Source organism: Struthio camelus, chromosome 1 (genome assembly GCF_040807025.1).
Source record: "Struthio camelus isolate bStrCam1 chromosome 1, bStrCam1.hap1, whole genome shotgun sequence".
Classification (NCBI taxonomy): domain Eukaryota; kingdom Metazoa; phylum Chordata; class Aves; order Struthioniformes; family Struthionidae; genus Struthio; species Struthio camelus.
This window is the reverse complement of record NC_090942.1, coordinates 56,305,480-56,325,845: the sequence shown is the minus strand read 5'-3', so window position 1 is coordinate 56,325,845 and position 20,366 is coordinate 56,305,480. Positions and strand designations below refer to the sequence as shown.

General features: G+C 45.7%; 1 protein-coding gene across 15 annotated transcripts in view; it reads right to left on the bottom strand.

The window, feature by feature from the left end:
• TCF20 (transcription factor 20) overlaps positions 1–20,366 on the bottom strand; it is a 130,062-nt gene that overhangs the window by 55,185 nt on the left and 54,511 nt on the right. For 5 of the 15 annotated variants that reach the window (XR_011140552.1, XR_011140554.1, XM_009665289.2 and 2 more), the window contains exon 1: positions 4,500–4,824. The exons of 4 other annotated variants lie outside the window; for them this stretch is intronic. Coding sequence is in view for 4 of the 11 variants with exons in the window: in XM_009665289.2 (XP_009663584.2) it covers positions 4,500–4,508 (9 nt within the window). In the remaining 7 variants the exon portion in view is untranslated. Of the gene's footprint in view, positions 1–4,499; positions 4,868–5,006; positions 5,053–10,410; positions 10,509–15,925; positions 15,951–20,366 lie in introns of those variants that run through there. 6 more of the 15 variants (XM_068940485.1, XM_068940500.1, XM_068940507.1 and 3 more) reach the window with 5 other exon arrangements.

The window sequence follows — 20,366 nt, the reverse complement described above, 5'->3', positions numbered from 1 at the left end:
CCAGAATTTCTGCTCAGGAAACACTGCTTGACAAACTTCAAGGATACTTAAACAATATGTTTAGTCATGTGACCAAACCTACCGGCAAATTACATATACTGAATTGGAAGCTGATTAACAGTACTTCATTATAGTATACAATCGTCTATGCCTTTAAGTTCTGGAGGATGTGACAGCACATATTTTTCTTTCAGCTAATAAGTTTTAGGTACTTTTTTAAAACTCTGATTAGCAATGTTGTACATGGCCACAAGCCATCTCCAGAATCAGCTCTGCCAGTACCTAGTCTCAAGTTCAGTTAAAAGCTATAATCAAGACAGAGTTAGCAGCATACATTTTTACGGGAAAAGTTATAGGAACAATACTCCCAATAAAGCGTGTTAAAGCTTCTAGCAAAGTAGTTCCCTGTAAAATTTCTAGCAAAGCACTGAGCTTTTATCAGAACTCATTTGGGGGTTCTGTTTACGACCTGAAATTTACTAGCAATTAGATGGCTCTGAGTTCATACCAGCAAAATCTTCCAAAACAATTCTTCATATTCTAGCGTGGAATAGTGATTCCATATGCAGTTATTAGCATGAAAACCGACATGCTGTGCACTTACAAAAAAAGGAAAATTAGTTTTTTTTTCCCCTCAGCTTCTTTGTACTTGCTGTATTACAACACAGGCAAGAAATACTGGGCTTCTCAAATGGAAAACAGATCATATCTCAAAGGGATTTCAAAGTAGGGCCTTCAGAGAAAAAGGAACTTTTTAACACTTTTCCCAGTCTTCCCAAATTATCGCTAGTCACAAACACGGTGGGAGAGAGGAGAAACACAAAGAGCACTTGGAAAAGCGCGTGAATATTCATTGTCACCAGGTCTATCAGACAAAAGGGTATTTGTGAGTTCTACTATTTCTTAACACTGTTCTTGAGGAATCACTAAGTAAGGGACAGGGGAAAAAAAAAAAAAGGAATTTTACTCCAATATGAATGCTTTGCTGTGTCCAGTTCAAAACATGTCCAGTTCAAAACAAAGTTTAACTACTAATGCTGTTGTTCACAAGTGCAGAAACGAGTTCAAGAGTTGGTATAACTTAAATTCAATGTTCTTTTACCTTCATAGGCAAAGAGACAGCATATCACAGACTTCTAGAACATCCTGAACTGATCTTATCCTCCAAGAGGGCAAAATAGAATCAACTTGTGATTACAGGTCAGCCCCAACTTTGAGTCTTCTGTTTTGTTTTTTTAAAATGAGAAGAGACTCGTGTAATGGACAGAGAAGAATATCATAAGCATTTCCAAGTGTCCCAAAACAAACCAATACATAACTTAGTGGTAAGTAGAAGAGGAAGGGCTCAGCTAAATAAAGCAAGGAGCCTGACACTGCAGGTCGACACAGAGATGCACCATCAGAACTACACAGGGCTATAACAAAAAAAAAATCTTTCTTTTTTCCAGTCAGTCAAGACTAAAGTCTAGATGAGCTTATGTGTGCTTCTGACCTCTATCAGTAACACTAAATAGTTTTATATTAAAGGAAGTTACACAGCATACAAAAACTATTACAAGTGGTCAAAAATACTTTGAGATTGTTTTTACTTTTTTATTTCAGAAGTCCAAAAGTCAAAAATAGTAATTTTTTGAAAGAGAACTCACCAAAAAATAGTCACAAAAAGCCTTAGAACATACATATATCTCACAGCAGCTTAGTGGCTTGAATGGTAAGAGCTGGTTGGTCTCGGCCCAATCTCTACCAACAAATCAGCATGTAAGCCACAGCACACTCCATCAGTCAGTGTTTGTTGACTCTTTTGGAAACTTTTGCTACCGTATAAGCATTCCTGTCTCAGAGGCCAATTACAGGACTAAGTAACAACAGTTTTTACAAAGCCAGTTAAGGTACACATTGATGCTTAAGAAGCTGGCGTTACCAAGAACGTTTCTGTATCTTTAGTAGTCATAAGAACCTAGGTTCCAAAAACATTGGTCTAATACCCTCATAAGTATAAAATGCAATTGAACAAGTTCAGAAAAAAGTTAAATATCTGCTTTAATTAAAAAGCTACCCCCCACGGGGATCTGGCATACCCTGTGTCAGAAGGCAAGACAGGCACAAGCCAGCTATAAATGCCTAAATATACCCTTATCTCAAATTATAGGGGAGCCAAACAAGCAGGATGAAAATTATTCAGGTTTATTCCATATTATGCCCTCATTCCAGATAGCAATCTGCCAAGCTGCTAGAGCAGCAACACGAATTGTGCAGTAAAACTCCTATGAAGGGACCCCTCTAAGAAGAGCGTTATTGTCATTTAGCTGTGCCTCATAGCTGGTTTAGTTAAACATAACCTAAAAAGGAAGGGAGAAAAGGGGTATGCAATGATTTTATTTTTAATATTGTATGAAAAGCTCAAAAGGATTTCTTCACACACATTTCTACAAAAGGAGGAGGGAGAAAAACCTCAAAAACCAACAGGTTTCGCTTTTTCCTATAGGACTTCACAGACAACCCAAAGTCAGCTGCAGATAGAACTACATTAAGATAGTTTTACTCACACAGTTCTATCTAAATCTTTTCTTTTCAAATCTGAACATCCTTTAAAAGACTAGGGAAGAAAATATTAGCCTCTCCCCACTTCTTCAGCTGAAGATTAGGGAAACTTCTTCTGACAATAAAGAGCTCTCCTGTACAAGCAATACACAAACAAGATTTTTGTTTCATTTGAATAAGCTTCAGATCTTATTTATGCATTATAATAAGCTACTTCTGTAATAAATATTCACTTCCAGCCTTCTCTATGAAGCACAACTAAGAAAAGGACAAAAAAAAATATTTTTCCAACGTCCTAATTAAAGGCACAACCAAGCTGCTCCTAGTGCTTTCATATTGGGAACCACCCTTCACCTGCCCCAGGTTGCAAAGGTATATATGAGTATAGATTTCAGCAAAAATGCAGGTTTCATCATTTCTGAAGCCTCCGAAATCTGATTTAGAGATCAAAGCCCAAATTGTGTCAAAAGGCATAATATCCCACCAGAAAGGTAGTTACAGAAGGACACTAGCTGATTTAAGCTACGTAGTCTGCAGAATACCAAACTTGCAAGAAGGTCCAAATACTTCCCTTAGACATTTAAGCCTACTAATACAAAGACCAAAAGCTATCAGTTTGTCTGAGGTCATTCCCAGAACTATAAGCAACAAAACTGTACTGCAGTATGTCATATTTCTTTGATGTGAAAGGTGCTGTCATACTGCCACTTAGAAAGCATAGCAGTTTACTTCCTAACTTAACCAGAAAAACAAAAACGTATTTCACATGCCAACAGTTTACAGACACAAGCAAGTATTATTTTCCTTTCTTCATAACATCAACAAAGTTTATTAAGAGACAGATGACTAGATGGCTGATAAACATCTCTTCCCATTTTTCATACTAATTCTCTCTGCAGTACACTATTGCCGTTACTTTCTTCACATGTCATGTGAGCCTAAAGCAGAGACAACAGATGAAAATATAGCTTCATAAAACTCAAGCTACAGTAAATTAATACACAATCCTTATACTTAAAGAAGTATATTTAAGGACAAAACATTTCAGCTAAAGAAAAACTCCTGCTCAGTAATATTAAAAAGATAAGCTTTACATATACTTAACCAAATGAACTTAGTTACACTAAGCTGTACCCACCAATAAGCCTCAGAAACCAAAATTATCTAACCAAGCAGCAGTCTGGAAAATAGGGACCAAAAAAAAAAAAAAAAAAGCTTTTCCTGAATTGAGTTCAACTAATATACTACAGCTCTAACCCAAATAATTGCTGCACCTCCATCATCCATTCACTTTGCCATTCTACAATGGAGGGATGAAGGTGAGGCAACTGCTACATGCACACCGATTGACCAGAAACATACTAAAACTCATTAACTCATATGAAAAATATTAACGGATGAATCAACAGATGGCAACAACCATTATGGACACAAACAGCTTTCAAAATATTAACGCAAACACAGAAAGCTCTGAAACTGATGCTCAATCCCCTTACAGCTCTATTTTTTTTTTTTTTAAAAAAGGAGGATAAGGAACTGGAATGGTATAGGAAACTGCTCAGTTTAATCAAGCTACCTACCCTTATCCATAACATACCCCTTTGCAGGGGGGAATGTTATGGATAAGACAGCATCATATACGTAGAAATCATTTGGTGATTCATATACAAAACTCTTCCTGTTTTCAACTGAATGACAGGGTCCCAGTATCATTATACAACTCTAATAGGTAGGTAAAAACACTTAGAAGTTACATAACTTTCTCTTACACCTTCCTTGAGGTAGGGAAAAACAACCTCCAACAGCAGTCCTAAACATAAGTTCCAGCAAAGTAAGCAGCATTAACAGAAGACAACCTGCTTCTCGTGGCAGCCCGATCCCACTGCATTCATAATTCCTCTCTCTGTGAATCAACAATGCTAGACTAACCGTCCAGAAACACAAAAAGTGCTACCAACCTCAAGCATTCACAACGCAGCCAGTCCATCTGCTGTAACTTGTGCATGGTGTGCACCCATCTTCTCTGCCATTTTTAATCATTTGCCCCTTCCACTACAGCCCTGCCCCCGCATCACCACAAAAACTTCACAGTTCTTGCAATAGACTTTTAGGACAGAAAAACAGGTGGGCGCTTCACCGTGATGCACGAGGGCCTCTTTAAACAAAAACATTGCTTCTTTAAAGAAAGAAAGGGAAAAAGAAGAGCTTAAACAGGCGCTAGGAAGAGAACTTCTCAAAAGCCCGTCCACAGGTCTCCCTCACGCCCAGCCTCCGCCCTCCAAACTCACCGACGAGCCCCAAATCCTCCCCCCCGGCTACCCCAGCGCCACCGGGGGGCGGCTCGGCCACCCCAGCGCGGGGCCGCCGGGAGCCCCCGCCTCCCCCCCCCCAAACCCCCGCGTTGCGCCGCGCCGCACCGCGCCCCGCCCCCGCCCCAGCCCGGCCCGAGCGGGGGCGTCCGTTACCTGCGACCCTCCCTCCCTCCCCGCCCCGCCTTCCCCGCCGCCGCCGCCGCCGCGAGGGGGGGGGCGGGGCGCGGGGCGGCGGGGGCGGCTCAGCAGCGCGGGCCGCGGGGCCCGGCTCCAGCCCGGGGGGCGCTCGGCGGCGGCGCGGGGGGGGCTCGCTCCATTCTCCCCTCACGCGCACGGGCACACGCGCACACACACGCACACACACACAGGAAATAACACAGGGTCAGCTGACCCCTGCCAGCCAATGGCGGCGGGCGCTCGGAGCAGCGCGCGCCAGCGGGAACGGCGCGAGGCGGCGGGTCCCGGCCAGGCCAGGCGGAGGCGGAGGCGGCGTGGGGGAGGGGGAGGGGGAGCGGCGCGTGCGTGCGCGCGTGTCTAGGTATATACGGCTGCCTGCGCGCGCCGTCGCAGGCGGGCGCCGGGGTGGGGACGCGAGGGAGCCGCCTCCCTCCCACCACGCGCCCGCTTAAAGGGGCCGCGCTGGCGGCTCGCGCCGCGGCGGGCGGTTGGTGCCGCCTCCCCGCAGCGGGGGAGGGGCGGAGCCGCACAGGGGCGCGGCGCGGCGCGGCAGCCGCCCCCACCCACCACCACCCCCCGCCCCCCCCCCCCCGGCCGGAGTTTTTCCCCCGCGGCGGGCGCCGGGCCGCCCCCTCGGGGCGGGACCGCGGTGTGGCCGGAGCCGGCCGCCGCGGGCGGGGCCGCAGCCCGGGATGGGCTTCAGGCCCCGGCGAGGAGCTGCCGCGGCCCTTTCTACCTCGTTGGGGGAAGGGAACGGTGACGGTGGAAGTTTCCATTTTAATCTTCTCATAAATCGATACTTGTGATACGTTTTTAAAGATCTGCTTCCTCCCCCTCCCCCCCCCCAAGTTATTTTAAGAATCTAATTTATTCTGTTTTGGCCACTTCTTCCACTAGCCTGATGCCTGTGTTTGGGTTCCTCACCGGGCATTTAAGACTCCTTATGGCTTTTGGAGGAAAGGGAAGTCTTTTTCACTGGCATAAAGCAGTCGATCAGAATATTTTTGCTAAGTTTCCATAACGAACTCCAGTGGTTTTGGACCATAACCCAAATGCCCGTTTAAACGGGCAAGGCAAGCGCAGATCCGGCCGGAGATACGGCAGCAGACCTGTAGGGAGCTCGGGAAACAACATGGAGGCTGCATTCAGAGCTGTGTGCTGGGGTATCGGCTTTATGTAAGCTCTCCTCCTATCTGCAGTATGTCTGATTTTACCCAATAGGATCAATTCTTCACTTTCCTAAGTGCTACTCTATTCCAAAGCGGCTTAAACAATTTAAAAAAAAAAAAACTCTTAGCCCTCTATGAGTCTTGCATTAACGGTAAATTTGGGAGTTAAGTATGCCTAATCGTACTTTTGCACTTGAGAAACTTTTGAGCTTTTTAAATAATATATATATTTTTAATAAGCATGAGAGCGTGGGGGCTAAAGACTGAAACAGGAGACTGGCAGAGGGGGCAGTTTGGGAGCGAGGATGCAGCACTTGTCAAATCATCATATCCTTCATTTAAGACCTCATGCCAGCAAAGGAAGCTTTGTATGACACTACAGCTTCCTCCATCTGCCACTCATAGCGTTTCACGTGAAAACGCAGGAGGCTGGCAGCCTGCAAAGCTTTCAGTGCTGGGCAGAGAAAGCTTGAGCATCGTTTAAAACTTGCTTTGCCAGGAACTTAGTACTGAGCAGACAGGACAGTTTGATAACTGCCCTGTTTCCCAAGCTCTGTTCCCCAGATCCTCAGCAAGTGCTATCTCCTATAGCAAGCCTTACACGGAGAGAGGGCCCCTGCTTATCCCCAAAAGGCATGGACTGCTTCCCTGGCTGCACTCACAAGACCATCCTTCTGACAGCTTCACTGATGGCTCCCTGACAGGTGACTTGCTCTTTACGAAAAATAAATGTAAAACACCACGTATTGTAATACGCGTTCTTTCCAAAATAATCCTGAGACTGGCTGAAATTCCATCTAGGTAAGACTGAAATGACGGCAATAGGCCGGAGAAACCAACCAGAACATATAACAATTACACCTGCTCCCACCGTTTGTTTTCCAACCTAAGAATTTGCGGGTGTAGTGGGAGCCTCTGCTGCTGGTTAGACGCTCGAGCGCCTGGGAAGGACCTGCCGCCTTCTCCACTCCTCTTTGGGCTCGGCAGAAGCACCCAGCGGCTCCTCTCCAGGCCACCACCTTCTGCTGTGATCCATGCCTTACCTCCTTCAGATTAGATTGCTGCAATGTGCTCTGCATGAGCTACCTGGGAATTGCAACTGTACAATATGCTAGCGCTCTCATCTGCACTTGTTGCCCATTTGCAAGGAAAGTTTAAGGCACGGTGCCTCGCTCAGGAAAGGCGGAAGTCATTGCTTCCTTCATCCGAAAAAGAGGCTCTGACAGCACATTCACCATGACAAACCCTTGCTTTACTCCAGTCACAAACAGCCTTAATCTTGTTGACTGCCAAGGCATGCTAAGAGCTTGGTTAAAGCAGCGTTCCCTCTGGGGATGGAGGACTGTGATAAAGGCTGTAATGGGGTGGGGGAACTCGATAAGGTTCTTATAATTTGATTTTTCATCATCTGTTCTCTGATTCTGAAGTGAAATGTCAATTGCGGTCAATCTTGTATGTAGATTTATAAGGTAGGAGTGCTTAGCACTTAAGGTAAAACCCTTTTGTATATAAAAAAACATGACAGCATAGCTTATATATATATATATATATATAAAACGTTGGTACATCAAGCTATTTTTAATCTAATGTACAAAATGAAGTCACAACATAAATGGAGAAAGTTATGTAAAACGCTCCAAAAAATACTGTAAGAACTATAAGACAACTAACATTCACGTGTGAATTTATCAAAGAAACAAACATAACTGAATTTGCACACTGAAGTACCTGGATTACCAGTCCGCTTCACAGCGGCATTTCCCATTTCCTGTCTCCACCAATGACTACTAATAGATGTTACAAGGGAAGCGCAAGAGGAGTCTTATTTTAAAAATATTTTATATGGCTTATTTTAAAGGATGAAGTGAAGTTTATAAAAAAATGCTTGAAATATAGGCAAACTCCACACTACCATGAGCTGTTGCACTACAGTAGGCATCACTGATACACTGATCGTTTGAAGTGTAGTATGAAAACAGAGTAGCCACAACTATATTAATTAAATATCACAAGAGCAGAGATGCCATATAGTTTGCAGCTTTATGAGGTGATGTATCGGGCCGTAAGGTACAACCCCACTGAGCTCGATGGAGAAGTTCATTCTCTTAGAATTTCAATTTTGGCTGCCTGCAGATTCCAAAAGAAAAACCTCTGTCATTATTATACCTTGTTCACGTCCCCAAGTTTTTCTTTGCCACTGAATGCTTCGCATTTTTTCCAGAAAAAAAGAAATTCAACCTCCTGACTTTGTCCATTCAGTGACAAGCACTTGACCACGATCAGTTACATAAAAATGACTAAAATTGTTAGGACTAATGAAAAAAATAATTCTGCCTGAGCTCTGATCCTGCAAATGGATCATCAGGGCTGGAAGCTAACATGCATACAAGCTGTACTAATTCAGGATAAAGCCATCAGTAGTATCTGTACATTCTTTAAAGCAACTTATGAGCAAATCACCCTTCAATTCATAAAAAAAAGAAAAAATGAAACAAGAAATTAAGGCCAAAAAATGGTTACTTACTAAAATAAACCCTTAAAGGATCAATTTTAAAATCAATGCAGCAAACTTTAACAGGTTTACATGCAAATTTCCAGCAAATGCGTTCTGTAAGCTGAGAGTTCTGTAAAATGAGCAGATGCACTATACTACAGTCATAATAAAGATTTAAATCCCTGCTTTTAGTGCAAGAAAATCAACTCAGCCTTAATTGCATGGAGCCACTACAGCATTACCACAATAAAAATCTTCCAAGTCCTACCTATTTTGCCTTACACGTCCCTTTTTTCCCCCCACCTCCTAATCAAAGTGCTCCTGAGGATTGAAGTACCTCTACACAAACAAGACAGACGCAAGAAGGCAAATGTTGCCTTAAGACTTGGAAGCTGCCTGTATGATGGGCGAGAGATTCTGGGCAAAACAAAGTCCCTTCAACAGCCCCCAGGATTAGTGCCATTGCTCCTAGCAGCGCTGCTGTCACAGCACATATGCAAGCAGCACTGATGCTCGTAATAAACACGAATTCTGCCAATGACAAAAGCAAACGGGTTTTCCTGATATGCCTTAAGGTTAGGCTTACCCTGCACCTCCCTTTCCCCTCTCCCACAGATCCCTGAGAAAAAAATTCCTTCTGACCCCGAGCAGACTGACAAATGGAGATGGAGAGTCTCCCTCTGTCTTTGAGGTCACACCGCTTCTGCTCTAGCCATAATTCAGTAATTACTCAGTTGCTACGGCTCTGCAGAAGCATACATCAGCAGCTGGGGGGGGGGGGGGGGGAGGAAGGATTACACCGCTCCTGAACACAACCACCTCTCAGCTCCACGTACCCTCTGAGCCCCCTCTTCCAGCAAGGAAGGAGTACTGCGAAAGGGCTTTACAGAGATGCAGTTTGTGGGGTTGAGAACAAATTGGTAGGTAACTTATATGCTGGAAGGACTCACAGTGCCCCAGTATTTGTTAGAGGGAAGATGATTTCTGAATGCAGCTGATGGGATCCTCTGAGGGATTTTTTTTTTCTTTAAAAAAGATTTCACTTTTGGTGAAAAGTATTGAACTAGCAGCACCAGGAGGCTGAAGTCTCCATAGAGTTAGGCACGCAGATTTCTCTAGGCACAGAAACTGTACCTGTCCCCTCAATGCAGTATCTCCGTCCTAATCCTTTCCCCTGTTACGCTATTTCATGTCATGCACAGGCTCTCCACTGCACTTTTACAGCTTTTATCTAGACGCACTTAGATGCTATGGGAATGGGCATTAGAGACTAGCTTGAACATAGATAACACAGAAGATGACAGTGAGATCAGGCACCTACAGGTCACGCAACTAGGGACTGAAACTTATATTCACGGTGGGACAGCTAAATCTTTAAGCAAGTGTAAAGCAAGGGCTGCTAGCCTGTTTCTCCTTCTCCAAGAAAGACATCGGCATGGCTGCATTCATTAACATTTCCTGCCTCTTTTCCCATCCAGCCCCAGGATTTCCCATACCTTCCTCCTGTTTCTTTTACAGTTACTTCAGATAAAAAGTGTTACATCTGACGCTACAGGAGGGAGAAGCAGTATCACACATCTCACAAGGTACTGCAGCAAAGACAGGGAGGGCTCTCCTCTCATTAATTCTCTGCTATTGAACTTTCCCCTTAAGACATTCAAAGGATCTGTGCACTTGATGGAAAGTATTTTAGGAAGAGCATGGATTCTTAACCTACTGATTGTCATGTCTCGGGTGCATCGCTTGGAAGTGGCTCTCCTCCAGACACAAGAAGCATCTCCATAAGCCATAGTGTTAAGTCCTAGAGCCCAATTCCTGCAACAGAGCAACAGCTGGATTGAAGGACTTTGGAGCATCTCAAAGGAAGAAAAAAGATAAAGCAGCTGAAGGTAGATAGCATGAATCGTAGCCAAAAAAAAAAAAATCACCTATACAGGAGACAATTCTGCTCTATCTCTTAATACCGCAACACTTCCGTCCTCCCATCTTCCTGTTACAAGGAGCTGATTCATGAAAATAAGATCTTTGTACCTTAAGACCTGCTCAGCTTCTTCTGCTTATTCCTTTTACCTCCTGTCAAAAAACCTGCTTCTTGCAGAATGAGAATTAGTTGCTGTGAAAATGATTGTGATATTGCAGACAAAAGAATCTGAGTCCAGTCAAAAGGCTATGAACAAGAGAAGCTGAACTTTTGAGGAAAAACGGATCACATTTCCATGCAGATGTCCAAAGTAATAAACATAGAAATTAAAATAGAAAGCCACACAAATATGATTCTCTGGCAAGACTGTCTCCAGCAAGGCAGAAAAGGCCATCAATAAATCTTCATTATCTGAATTGCTAAACATATCTAAACAAAAGGAGAAATTCAAATATTAGAAGAACAACTCGTCTTTTAAAATGGTCTCACATAAAACCAATTCTGCCTTGCCAGAACATGTTTTACAGAAAGGGAATTTTTTTTTTTAATTCTGCTGGCCTTTTACAGGGGTTTCATTTGCTGTTTTTTCTGCCTACAGGGAAGTGGGAATTTCCAGGCTTGACAAGCTTAAATCCCCATGACATATAGTCCCAAATTTTAGAGGCAACTAAGATTTTGATTCTTACTTCACTCCCTGTTGGCTTCCTCCCTGATGCATGCAATACTTGTTTTGAATCTCGGCTGTTCTAATAGGGGAAAAAAAAAAAAGTCCCTGAAGGAGCAGTGTTAGTTCTTCCAGTCACCTTGCTGCTACAGAATTCAGGCACATTAAATAGCATATCAGAAGGGCTTGCAGCAGAAAGAGGCAAAAGCAGAGTGCATCAGACAAGACCAAAACCAAGGGGTCTTCTATGCTCATCTGGTAAGAAGCCTGTATTTATACTGGATGCATGCAGTAGTCTAAAGGACCACTTAGATATATGTTACATTAAATCTCATTAACCTCTTGCCACAGAAACTGAATTCCACTTTCTGTTGCATATAGTGATGTTTTCCGGTCCTGATGCATCAGAAACATGGGATTATTAAAAAATTATTTTAAAAGTATCACTACTGTTAATTTATATACCTCTTGTTGCTGCCAAAACATAAGAGGGGAAAAAAAAAACTACTTCAAACACAACCACTTTACATGGCATCTTGAGAATCGTAAGAGTATGTGCAATGCTCAAAACCTCTAATTCTAAAATTCAAAAAGGCATTAGTTTCTTATTTTATCCTAAAGTCACGCTCCAATTCAAGTAAGGGCAGGGCATACAAGAGCATACAGAACTTATGACTTGAAAACACAGCATGTTCAACTATTTAGGAGCATGACCTTTGCATTTGGGGGTAGAGGAAGGAAGCATATATTACTCATTCAAATCACCTAACCCAAGCGATGACAATGCTTTAAAAGCTGTCAGATAATGGAGGTAACCAGCCTGGGTTAAGAAATTAGCATTTGGTTTCCTAATGTCTGTACAGATCTATCTTTAGAGAGTGCAACACACAGAGTAAAATCTTAAGTAGCTTCTATTTCAGGGTTCAAGGGGATCTTCCAGTTGCCCACTGAAGTTGAGTGACTTCACATTTCAACTGGCAAAACCTCTGCTTATATTGGGGCTGTTGTCATCCTTCTTAAAGAGATTACGTTCTGCAGCATGGAATCCAAATGGTGCTCACATTTGTCCCAAAGAGGCGATTAGAAATAAAGGCCAACTGTTTAACTTTTCTGTAGAAGTGCTCAGAGTAATCAGACTTAACCAAAATGCTGCCAGTTCCTGCAATGTCCCGAAAATAAGCTAGGCACTTCTCAGGACGTCGCCAGCAAGCACAAAAGCCTGAGCAAGCACGATCCACGGCAACTTATCAACTTGGTGAGTCTCCGCTGTTTTTAGCCAGTTTTAGAAATAACCTATGCCCACAGAAAAGTAAAAAAACAAAAAACAAAAAACCCACCACCACCACAAACTGCTTCACAACCAGCAGAGGCAGCGGCATTCTGGGGGTCTGCAATCCTCAGGGTGGTCCCCAAATACCCTGGGCTGAACCCAGGAGCAATGAGGAGACGCTAACCGCGTTGGTGGAGAAAGCATTTCCCCAAGAGGCACATTCCCCGGGATAATTGCTTATGGTTCAGGAATCCCCCCTGCCAAGTCACGGCCAAGCCACCCCACAGCAGGGAAAGTGGGGGCGAGAGAAGGGATGACTACTCTTTTCTGAAACCAGCAATGCTTCAAACTCTCAGTGTGATTCATTCCACAAGGCTGAAGATCAAGGTGCCGGCTTACTCCTAATATTGATGGAAAAGGGTAGTCACCCTATTTATAATCAGCTCACATTATCTCATCTCTAGAAACAATAAGTCAGCAACTAGCCTTAGGTGATAAAGAAGGGGGTTTCCTTAACAGTACTCTTCATTGAGACCGAAGAGAAGTTTTAAAAAAAAGGAACGGTGGTTTCAAGAAACAGAATATTTTAACAGAAAGGGGGAAGAACCAATTAATGCTTTCAGCTTGTTCCCCTTTATCACTGCCTGGAAATTCTGCTCTGATACAAGCATCGCCTGCCTAGGGCTTTTTGAGAGACCCTTGCACATCCTCACTGATTACTTCCCCTACTCAGGGAGACAGACTGTCCTTTACCCTAAATGCTTTTATCCTCTTGATGAGGTCTCTTACCCAGCTGGATCCTGCCTCCTTCTCCCACTGCAATCTCTGAGCCTGAGAGAAGACACCTGGGGACCTTTCACTCTGCTTAGGAAAGAGATTTAATCCTTTCATATCCTAGCATGGGGTTGAAGTGATGCACTCCTCCCCCCTCCCTGAACACCTATGGTTACAGTCCCGGGCAATGGTTGTCACCAACTGAAGAGAAATCAAAGAAAAGGGTTTTCTGCACTGTTTTCTGTTCTTTCAGGAGTCATTTAAAAGCAGGTGTAGATAAAGAACTGAGGAAAACCCTGTAGGGGACAATCCTGCCATACCCAGACAAGCTGATGAGGCTTAAAATCTCTTCTCTATCTAATCTTAGCTAAATCACATCCCTGACGTCCTCTGCCCTCAATTTCACATTGTGCCTTTCACCCAATCCTCCCCACCTCCCAAGCTGAGACACGCACTGTTCAGTCCCCCCTCGCTACCCCACTCCTGCCCTTCATGTGGCCAGGGCAAACAGCGCCAGCCCAGAGGTGAAGGAGGACTGACAGGTCACTTGACTTCATCCTCAGAGGGGGCCGAGGGGAGATTCCCGGCTAAGCCTGGTCATGACTCAGACAAACGAACAGACAGTACTTAGCATAGACAATGATTCTTATCTTCAAAGTACTTCACAAACTAACAAATCCTTGCTTCCCCTGTGAGACGAGAAAAAGAAAAATCCCTAAACTTCAGCATCATGTGATGGACCAGAGATGCAAATAACCCTGCAAGTCTTTTCGTGTCAGAGCAGGGGCAGAGGAGAGGAAACTCTGTTGTGCAGCAGATTTTTTTACACCACAGACCTGGACTCAAATCCTCTTTCAGATTACTACTGAAGTCCCAGTAGGGCAGACGCTCTCCAACTGCGGTCAGCGGGTCCTTTCCCAGAGGGCCGTGGGACTCGGTACCCGCGAACCAGGCGGTAAGTGGGTGTCTTCCAAGAATTCACTTGCCTATTCAGACTGCAAAAGTGCTGCACAATTAATTATACATCTGTGCTACAAAAGATCAGCTCTGTAACTGCAGGGGGTGCTATTCATCAGCCTTGAAACGCACTGGCAGAGGACAGCCAGGGTCCAGTAGTTAAAATAAAGAAATAAATAAATACAAAAGCAGGATAGGCTATGGGTCATTAGGGCTGACGTGCAGTGGCGCGACCGGCGGGACCTGGGACCAGAGAGCAGCCCAGCGCCGCAGCCTGCCGGGACGAGCCGAGCGCCACTTTGCCGAGGAGCTCTGGGAACCAGAGCGGCGGAGAAGCTGCTGGTCATCAGGGTGAGGTGCGTAGGCAGAGCTGAAGCAGCAAGGAGCCTGCCTGACACCTGCGTGCACTTCTTTTCTCAGCCCTCCCATTTCGAGGATGCAACAAAACACCACGTTCTTGGCAGTAAGAGTCCAGCCCGGGGTGGCCGCACCGCAGGGGCACCTTTGGAAGGACCCCCTTTCTCAGATGCCTTCCTTTGAAGCCCCTGCTTCCTGGTGGGGGTATTTAGCAAGTACAAATACAACACAATGTTAGGCATCCTTCCACTGTCACTATCCACTATCCTTCCTGCTCTAGACACACGCACTAACACAAAATGACGGCTTCCTCAACAGACTGAATGAGCAAAGCCCTCGCGCCGATCCTTAATTGTCTGCGTTTTACTCTCTCGCTCCAGTCATATTATATCACAAAACTCAAAGCAGCCCACCCACTGCCCCTGTCTTTGTCCAAAATCTCAAATGAATGGTAAATTGGACACAGGAAAAAAATTTGCTGAAGAAGAAGGGAGGGGCAAGCTAGCCCCTCTCTTTTCCTCCACCCCCCCTTTTTTTTTTTCTTTTCTTTTTTTTTGAGGTTGCTCTCTGCTGGTGCACCCACATCGCTATTGTGCTGTCATCAGTTAAAAAAAAAAAAGAGAGAGAGAGAGAGAGAGAGAGGAAAAAAATGGAGATATTAAAAAAAGAAACCATTTCTCATAGCCCTTGAGAATGTGACCCCGAGGCCCTGCCCTTCTCCCTCCGTATGTGTATACACCCATCGCCGTCAGTCAGATGGCAGGCCCCCACCCCATCCACCGCCACTACTCTCAACCTGCAGAGCGAGAACAACAACAACAACAACAAACCAAAACAAAAAACCACCATCAACAAGAGGAGCGATAAAGGAGGAAGGAAGGGGAAAGAAAAAAACAAAAAAACAACCCCCCACACACATGCACAAACCCAATAACCCATTTATGTCGGTCTCAAAGCTGGAGCCAGACTGCAGCGAGCAGCCAACAGCTGGGGCCTTTGAAAGGACAAGAAAAGAGGCTCGCTGCGACCAGCCAAAGAGGGCTCCAGCTGCGTCCCTCGGAGACGCGGCGCGACGCCGCTTCCCTGCCCCTACCCTGCGTCCCTCGCTGCCTGCCTCCCTGCACACACACACACACACACACACGCACACCCCGCACAGCCACAGCGTCACTGGGTGACACGCACAGACACACCGCCGCGCGTGTGGTCTGCGAGCGCTGGCCTCGGCAGGGCAATTTTAGCCTCGAAACTTTCAAGAAGGAGAGAGACATAAAGCCAATTTACTGTACCTTTCTGGCATCTTTCTCAGCTTTCCCTGCTGCTTCTCCCCACCCCCTTCCGATTTATCTCAGCTACTGGTTTTATAAACCAAGAGGGTGGAGGGGGGTGGGGGGGAAGGGAAGAGGAGGGGGCTTTTTTCTCCTCTCTCAGCCCCGTCTGCACCTTCTGCCTGAGCCCGCGAGTGAAGTCACACGGCTGAGCCTCTGACATCACGCCGAGCCCACAAACACTGGATTGTGACTTCACTGCAGGATGGAGCAGGGAGGAATCGGAGAGGGGAGGGGAAAAGGCTCTTATTCAAACACATATCTGCAGTAGTAACAAAGGGAACTCAGGAAATGGCTGGCCAAGAAAATGGCTTTTTTGTGTAAAACGCGCTTCTCTCTTCTGGTTTTTTGGTTCTTTTGGTTTTTTCCAAACAAAGTTTGGAAAATCACAACGGAAATCTCTTTTAAAAGTGGCTTGAGTGGGAGAGACGGCAAGGGCTGGAAAAGCCCTGATCCGCCAGCGTCGTGGCACAGCCCCGCGGCCCTTTCGGGACAGCCCCGCTCCGCCACAGCCGCGCGGCAGGGACCACGGCGCTGGCGTTAAAAACCAGGGCGCGCCGTAAGCGAAGCGAGAGGTTTTCAGGAGGCGGCGGAGAGGGATTCTGGGGAAAGGACCGAAGTACCGGGCTATGCTTCAGGTCACGTTTGAGGCGCGCTGGAAAAAGCAGGCTCTGAAAAGGGTTTAGGAAGAGGAGGCACACGGCGGAAGGGCAGCTCAGTGGCCTGGTAGCGGTGGGCTGGGTTGAGGTAATACTAATTAGCATGCCCTCAATTGGGTTTTTTTTTTTTTTTCCTCCCCACCTGAGGATCTGAAACCACTTTTAAACTATGACTGGAACAAAGGAGGCATTAAAGGTCAGGCGTAAGGTGGCAGAGCTGTGTATGGGGCCTAGGCAAGGCAGTAGAGTTAAAGAGGGAGGTTTTCTCTTCCCTATTGTATTTTTAGTTATCGTGTGCTCTGGGGAGGGGCAGGGAGGCTGGAGCAGGTGGGGAAAAAAAAAAAAGGGCCAGAAGGCTTTAATATTCTCCTAATACAAGGCAATGCTTGTTGTATGTTGCCTAGGGAGCAAAAGCTAGCGCTGAGAACGTCTGTGGTCATCTCCGAAACAAACCCTAAGAAAGAAGGGAATAGCAAGTCAGTATTGGCTTAACGTGGCCTGGACAGCTGTGGGGCTTGGGGTTTTCTTTGTTTATTTGCTTGCGGTTTTTTGATAGGGATTTCTCAAAATTTAACCCAACTTCAAATACGCTGGTAAATAGACCAAAAGCAACAAAAAAAACCCTGTTATTTGTGTTTAAAATAGATTTCTTCCTCCTTTTGAAGCAAGGCGACTCAAAACGCTTGCAATGAGCTAGTAATGCCTGAAGGCCAGCAATTCAGAGGGATAAGCCAAGGGCATGGCTAGAGCCAAGTGAAAAGGAAAAAAAAAAATTAAACAGCGCTAATTGCAGACAATGTTATTTTTATAAAATTATTTGAACTACAGAGCCAAGGGGGAGACAGCTTGTGTTCCTCGCAGCGTGCCCGCTCCTCTCCATTCCTGCCCTTACCGGGACCTGCAAAGCAGTCCCCACCACCCCTCCGACCTGGAAGGAAAGCGAAAACAGGACTGCAATAGCAGCCTACCCTTCCTGCAACCTGTCAATGCAGCAGGAGGGAAATCTGTACATGGCGCGAGTGCGAAGTGAGAAGGAAACAATCCAGACCCCTGTAATGAACTGGCTGGCAGGTACGTTCGCTGCTTGCTGCTACCGAAAGGAATGGGAGCCCCTCGAGTGCGTGAGGTGACCTGGAGGGCTAGCAGCAAACAGGGATTTCCTGGAAGCATGCAGAAGACATAGTCCAGGGGCAGGTAGGGATAAAAGGCGGTTGCCAGAAACCTTTGTACCCCAGGAATGCTGGGCGGGCATGCCCTCGGCATAAAGCTGGAGCAGCCAGAAGTGGCTCTTCCACGTGGGAGCTTCTCAGTTGCTGCCTACAAACCACCTCAGTTCCTGGAATGGCTCTCAATCCCGGCACCTCGGAGCATTGCAAGGATTTTCCTCCCGGCCCTGGCATGTCCCCAGCACCAGGGAAGATCTCCCCTGGCTGCCCGTGTCATTTTACAGTTCCTCTATGCCAGTACAGGAGAAACAGAGGCTGCAATAGAAGGAATAAACTCTCCTTCTGCCCCTGCTCGTCAGAGGGAGGTTAGAGGTACAACTTAGAAGCATAAAGGTCTACGTCCGATCTTGTAGGCACGGCGCTCTTCAGAAAGTCTCGGTCCTTGTTCGGCCACAACTTTGCTAGCGTTTTTATACTGACCACATCTCCCTTGAATTTTTCCCTGTCTGACTGCAAGAGAGGAACCTATGTGTTTATCCCTCTCCTTTCTCTCCTGGGGAATCCCTTTCAACCTGTCGGCTGCAAGGAGGCGCTGGCTGCCGGGCAGACAACATGGCTGCCATCCTGCGCCAGGGATGCTACCAGCACCATGCAGAGCAGTGAGGCGGGGAGAGGGGTAAGCGTGTTTGTTGGGAAGCAGAACGAAGGAAGTGCAGAAAAGGAAGAAATCTAACGCACGCACACAAACTAGAACAGGCTTGCTTTAACTTGGCCCAGAATGCAATTACCTGACTTGGAAACTGGCCAAGACTACAAGGCTACGTCCCTCTGCACTTGTGCAAAGTGCTGTCGGAGCTGGTGGGACCGTGAATAGCCAGGGTTTAGGCAGCATGCCTCATCCAAAAAAAGAGAAAGGGCAAGGACTGAACGGGCTTATTTTCACACAAGTGCGATTGTTTTGTTGATGCGGAAAGGTAATTAAAAAAAGTTCTGATTTCAAACGTGCCACAGAATTCCCAGAGCCCGGAGGCTGCTGCTTAGAGGCAGATTAATCACACTGAATTCTCCATCTAGATATTGCATGCACTCCAAACTCCCACCGCTAATAGCTCTAATATTCTCCTCAGCGTGTGCATGCTGCTGGTGTTATGTTCCAGGAATATTAATTCCCCAACTCAGGCTTCTTTCACTTGCGCATGTACCCTAAAGGCTTGCTGCTGGGCACCAGGAGATTATGGAAAAGCGAAAATAGGGCTAGAAGAGAACTGGGGTGCAAAGGCACGGGCTGGAACTCATCAAGGAAAGCCATTAATGTTCTTTGGATAAGCAAGCAGTCCAAATAAAAGCTACCTGAAGGCCAAGTTCTTTAAACAAAGACAGCCAACTACACAGGCATAAGATGGTTGAAATTAAAACGAGTTCCCAGTGCTGGCTTTGTGTTACCCTCCCCTGCTACGCTGAGACTCGCCCAAAATTTCAATCTTATTAATTTTAAGCCCTAAATCAGGGGGTTCATTTGGGGCTTCTGTTGCTGTCTTCCCCCAGCCCCCTTCCCTCCCCCCCCCCCAAGCAAGGCTATATGCAACTACACTCGGCTGCCACACATTAGTAACACTGAAAATATAGCAGGCTGTAGTGCATTCCCTCAAAGAACTGGTAGCACTTTACACCAGTGAGCCCATTCTACCTCTAGCAAAACCAACACGCAAATAGGTTCACAGTCCAGCTGAAGGTCTCCCTGCATACTGGAAGCAGAGGGTGTATCGCCAGGTCCCCTGTCCCACACTGGAAACACAAAAGGGGAGGAAGAAGGCAGAAGAGAAACATGTAGTTTTTCTTTGAATTCAAGTAACTGCTGTTCCTAGTAAACAGTTCAGTTGTGTTTGTGTGATCTACATATATGGCCAAAAAGCCAGCTGCTAAGCTTTAAAATGAATGCATACTTGAAAAGTACCATTTAAGATGCCTATGATGTAATTTTCAAAGCTGCTGAATGCCCACAGCTCTTAGGGCTGCTCAGCAAACACCACGAGCAGTTGCCTGTCTAAAACACAGGTCTTAGTTCTCCGAAACTGGCTACACCTGAACTCTGGAAAACACAATGCGGGATACCTCAAAGCTGATGGCTCTGGTCATGCTTCCGTTTACTAGGATTACTTGCATGACAAGAAGCTGTCGTGGATATGATTTTCTTTGTCAAGTAGTCAAAATACGTATTGTTGTATATATAAATCAGCATGCCTGTGTTAGCACTGGAAAATAAAAGGCAGTTGGCCCCACTTCCCACAGAGTTGTAGGTATTTCTGATAAGCTCACCAGTAAAGTAGCTGAGCAATAGGTTAATTCTGCTGTATAGAACCAGCCTGTCCACTGCTTTCACAATGCAAAACATCTTACCGAGTTTCTGGACTAAAACGTGCAACACCATGGACACACAAGCATAGGTAGTGGCCCACTCCATAACCATGACAGATCAAAGAGAAAAGGCAACATTGTTACGGTTAAATACTTTACAAGGGCCTGCTGGTGGTGGGAGGGAGGACATTAGAACCAAGACATTTTTATAAGCTTCCTCTG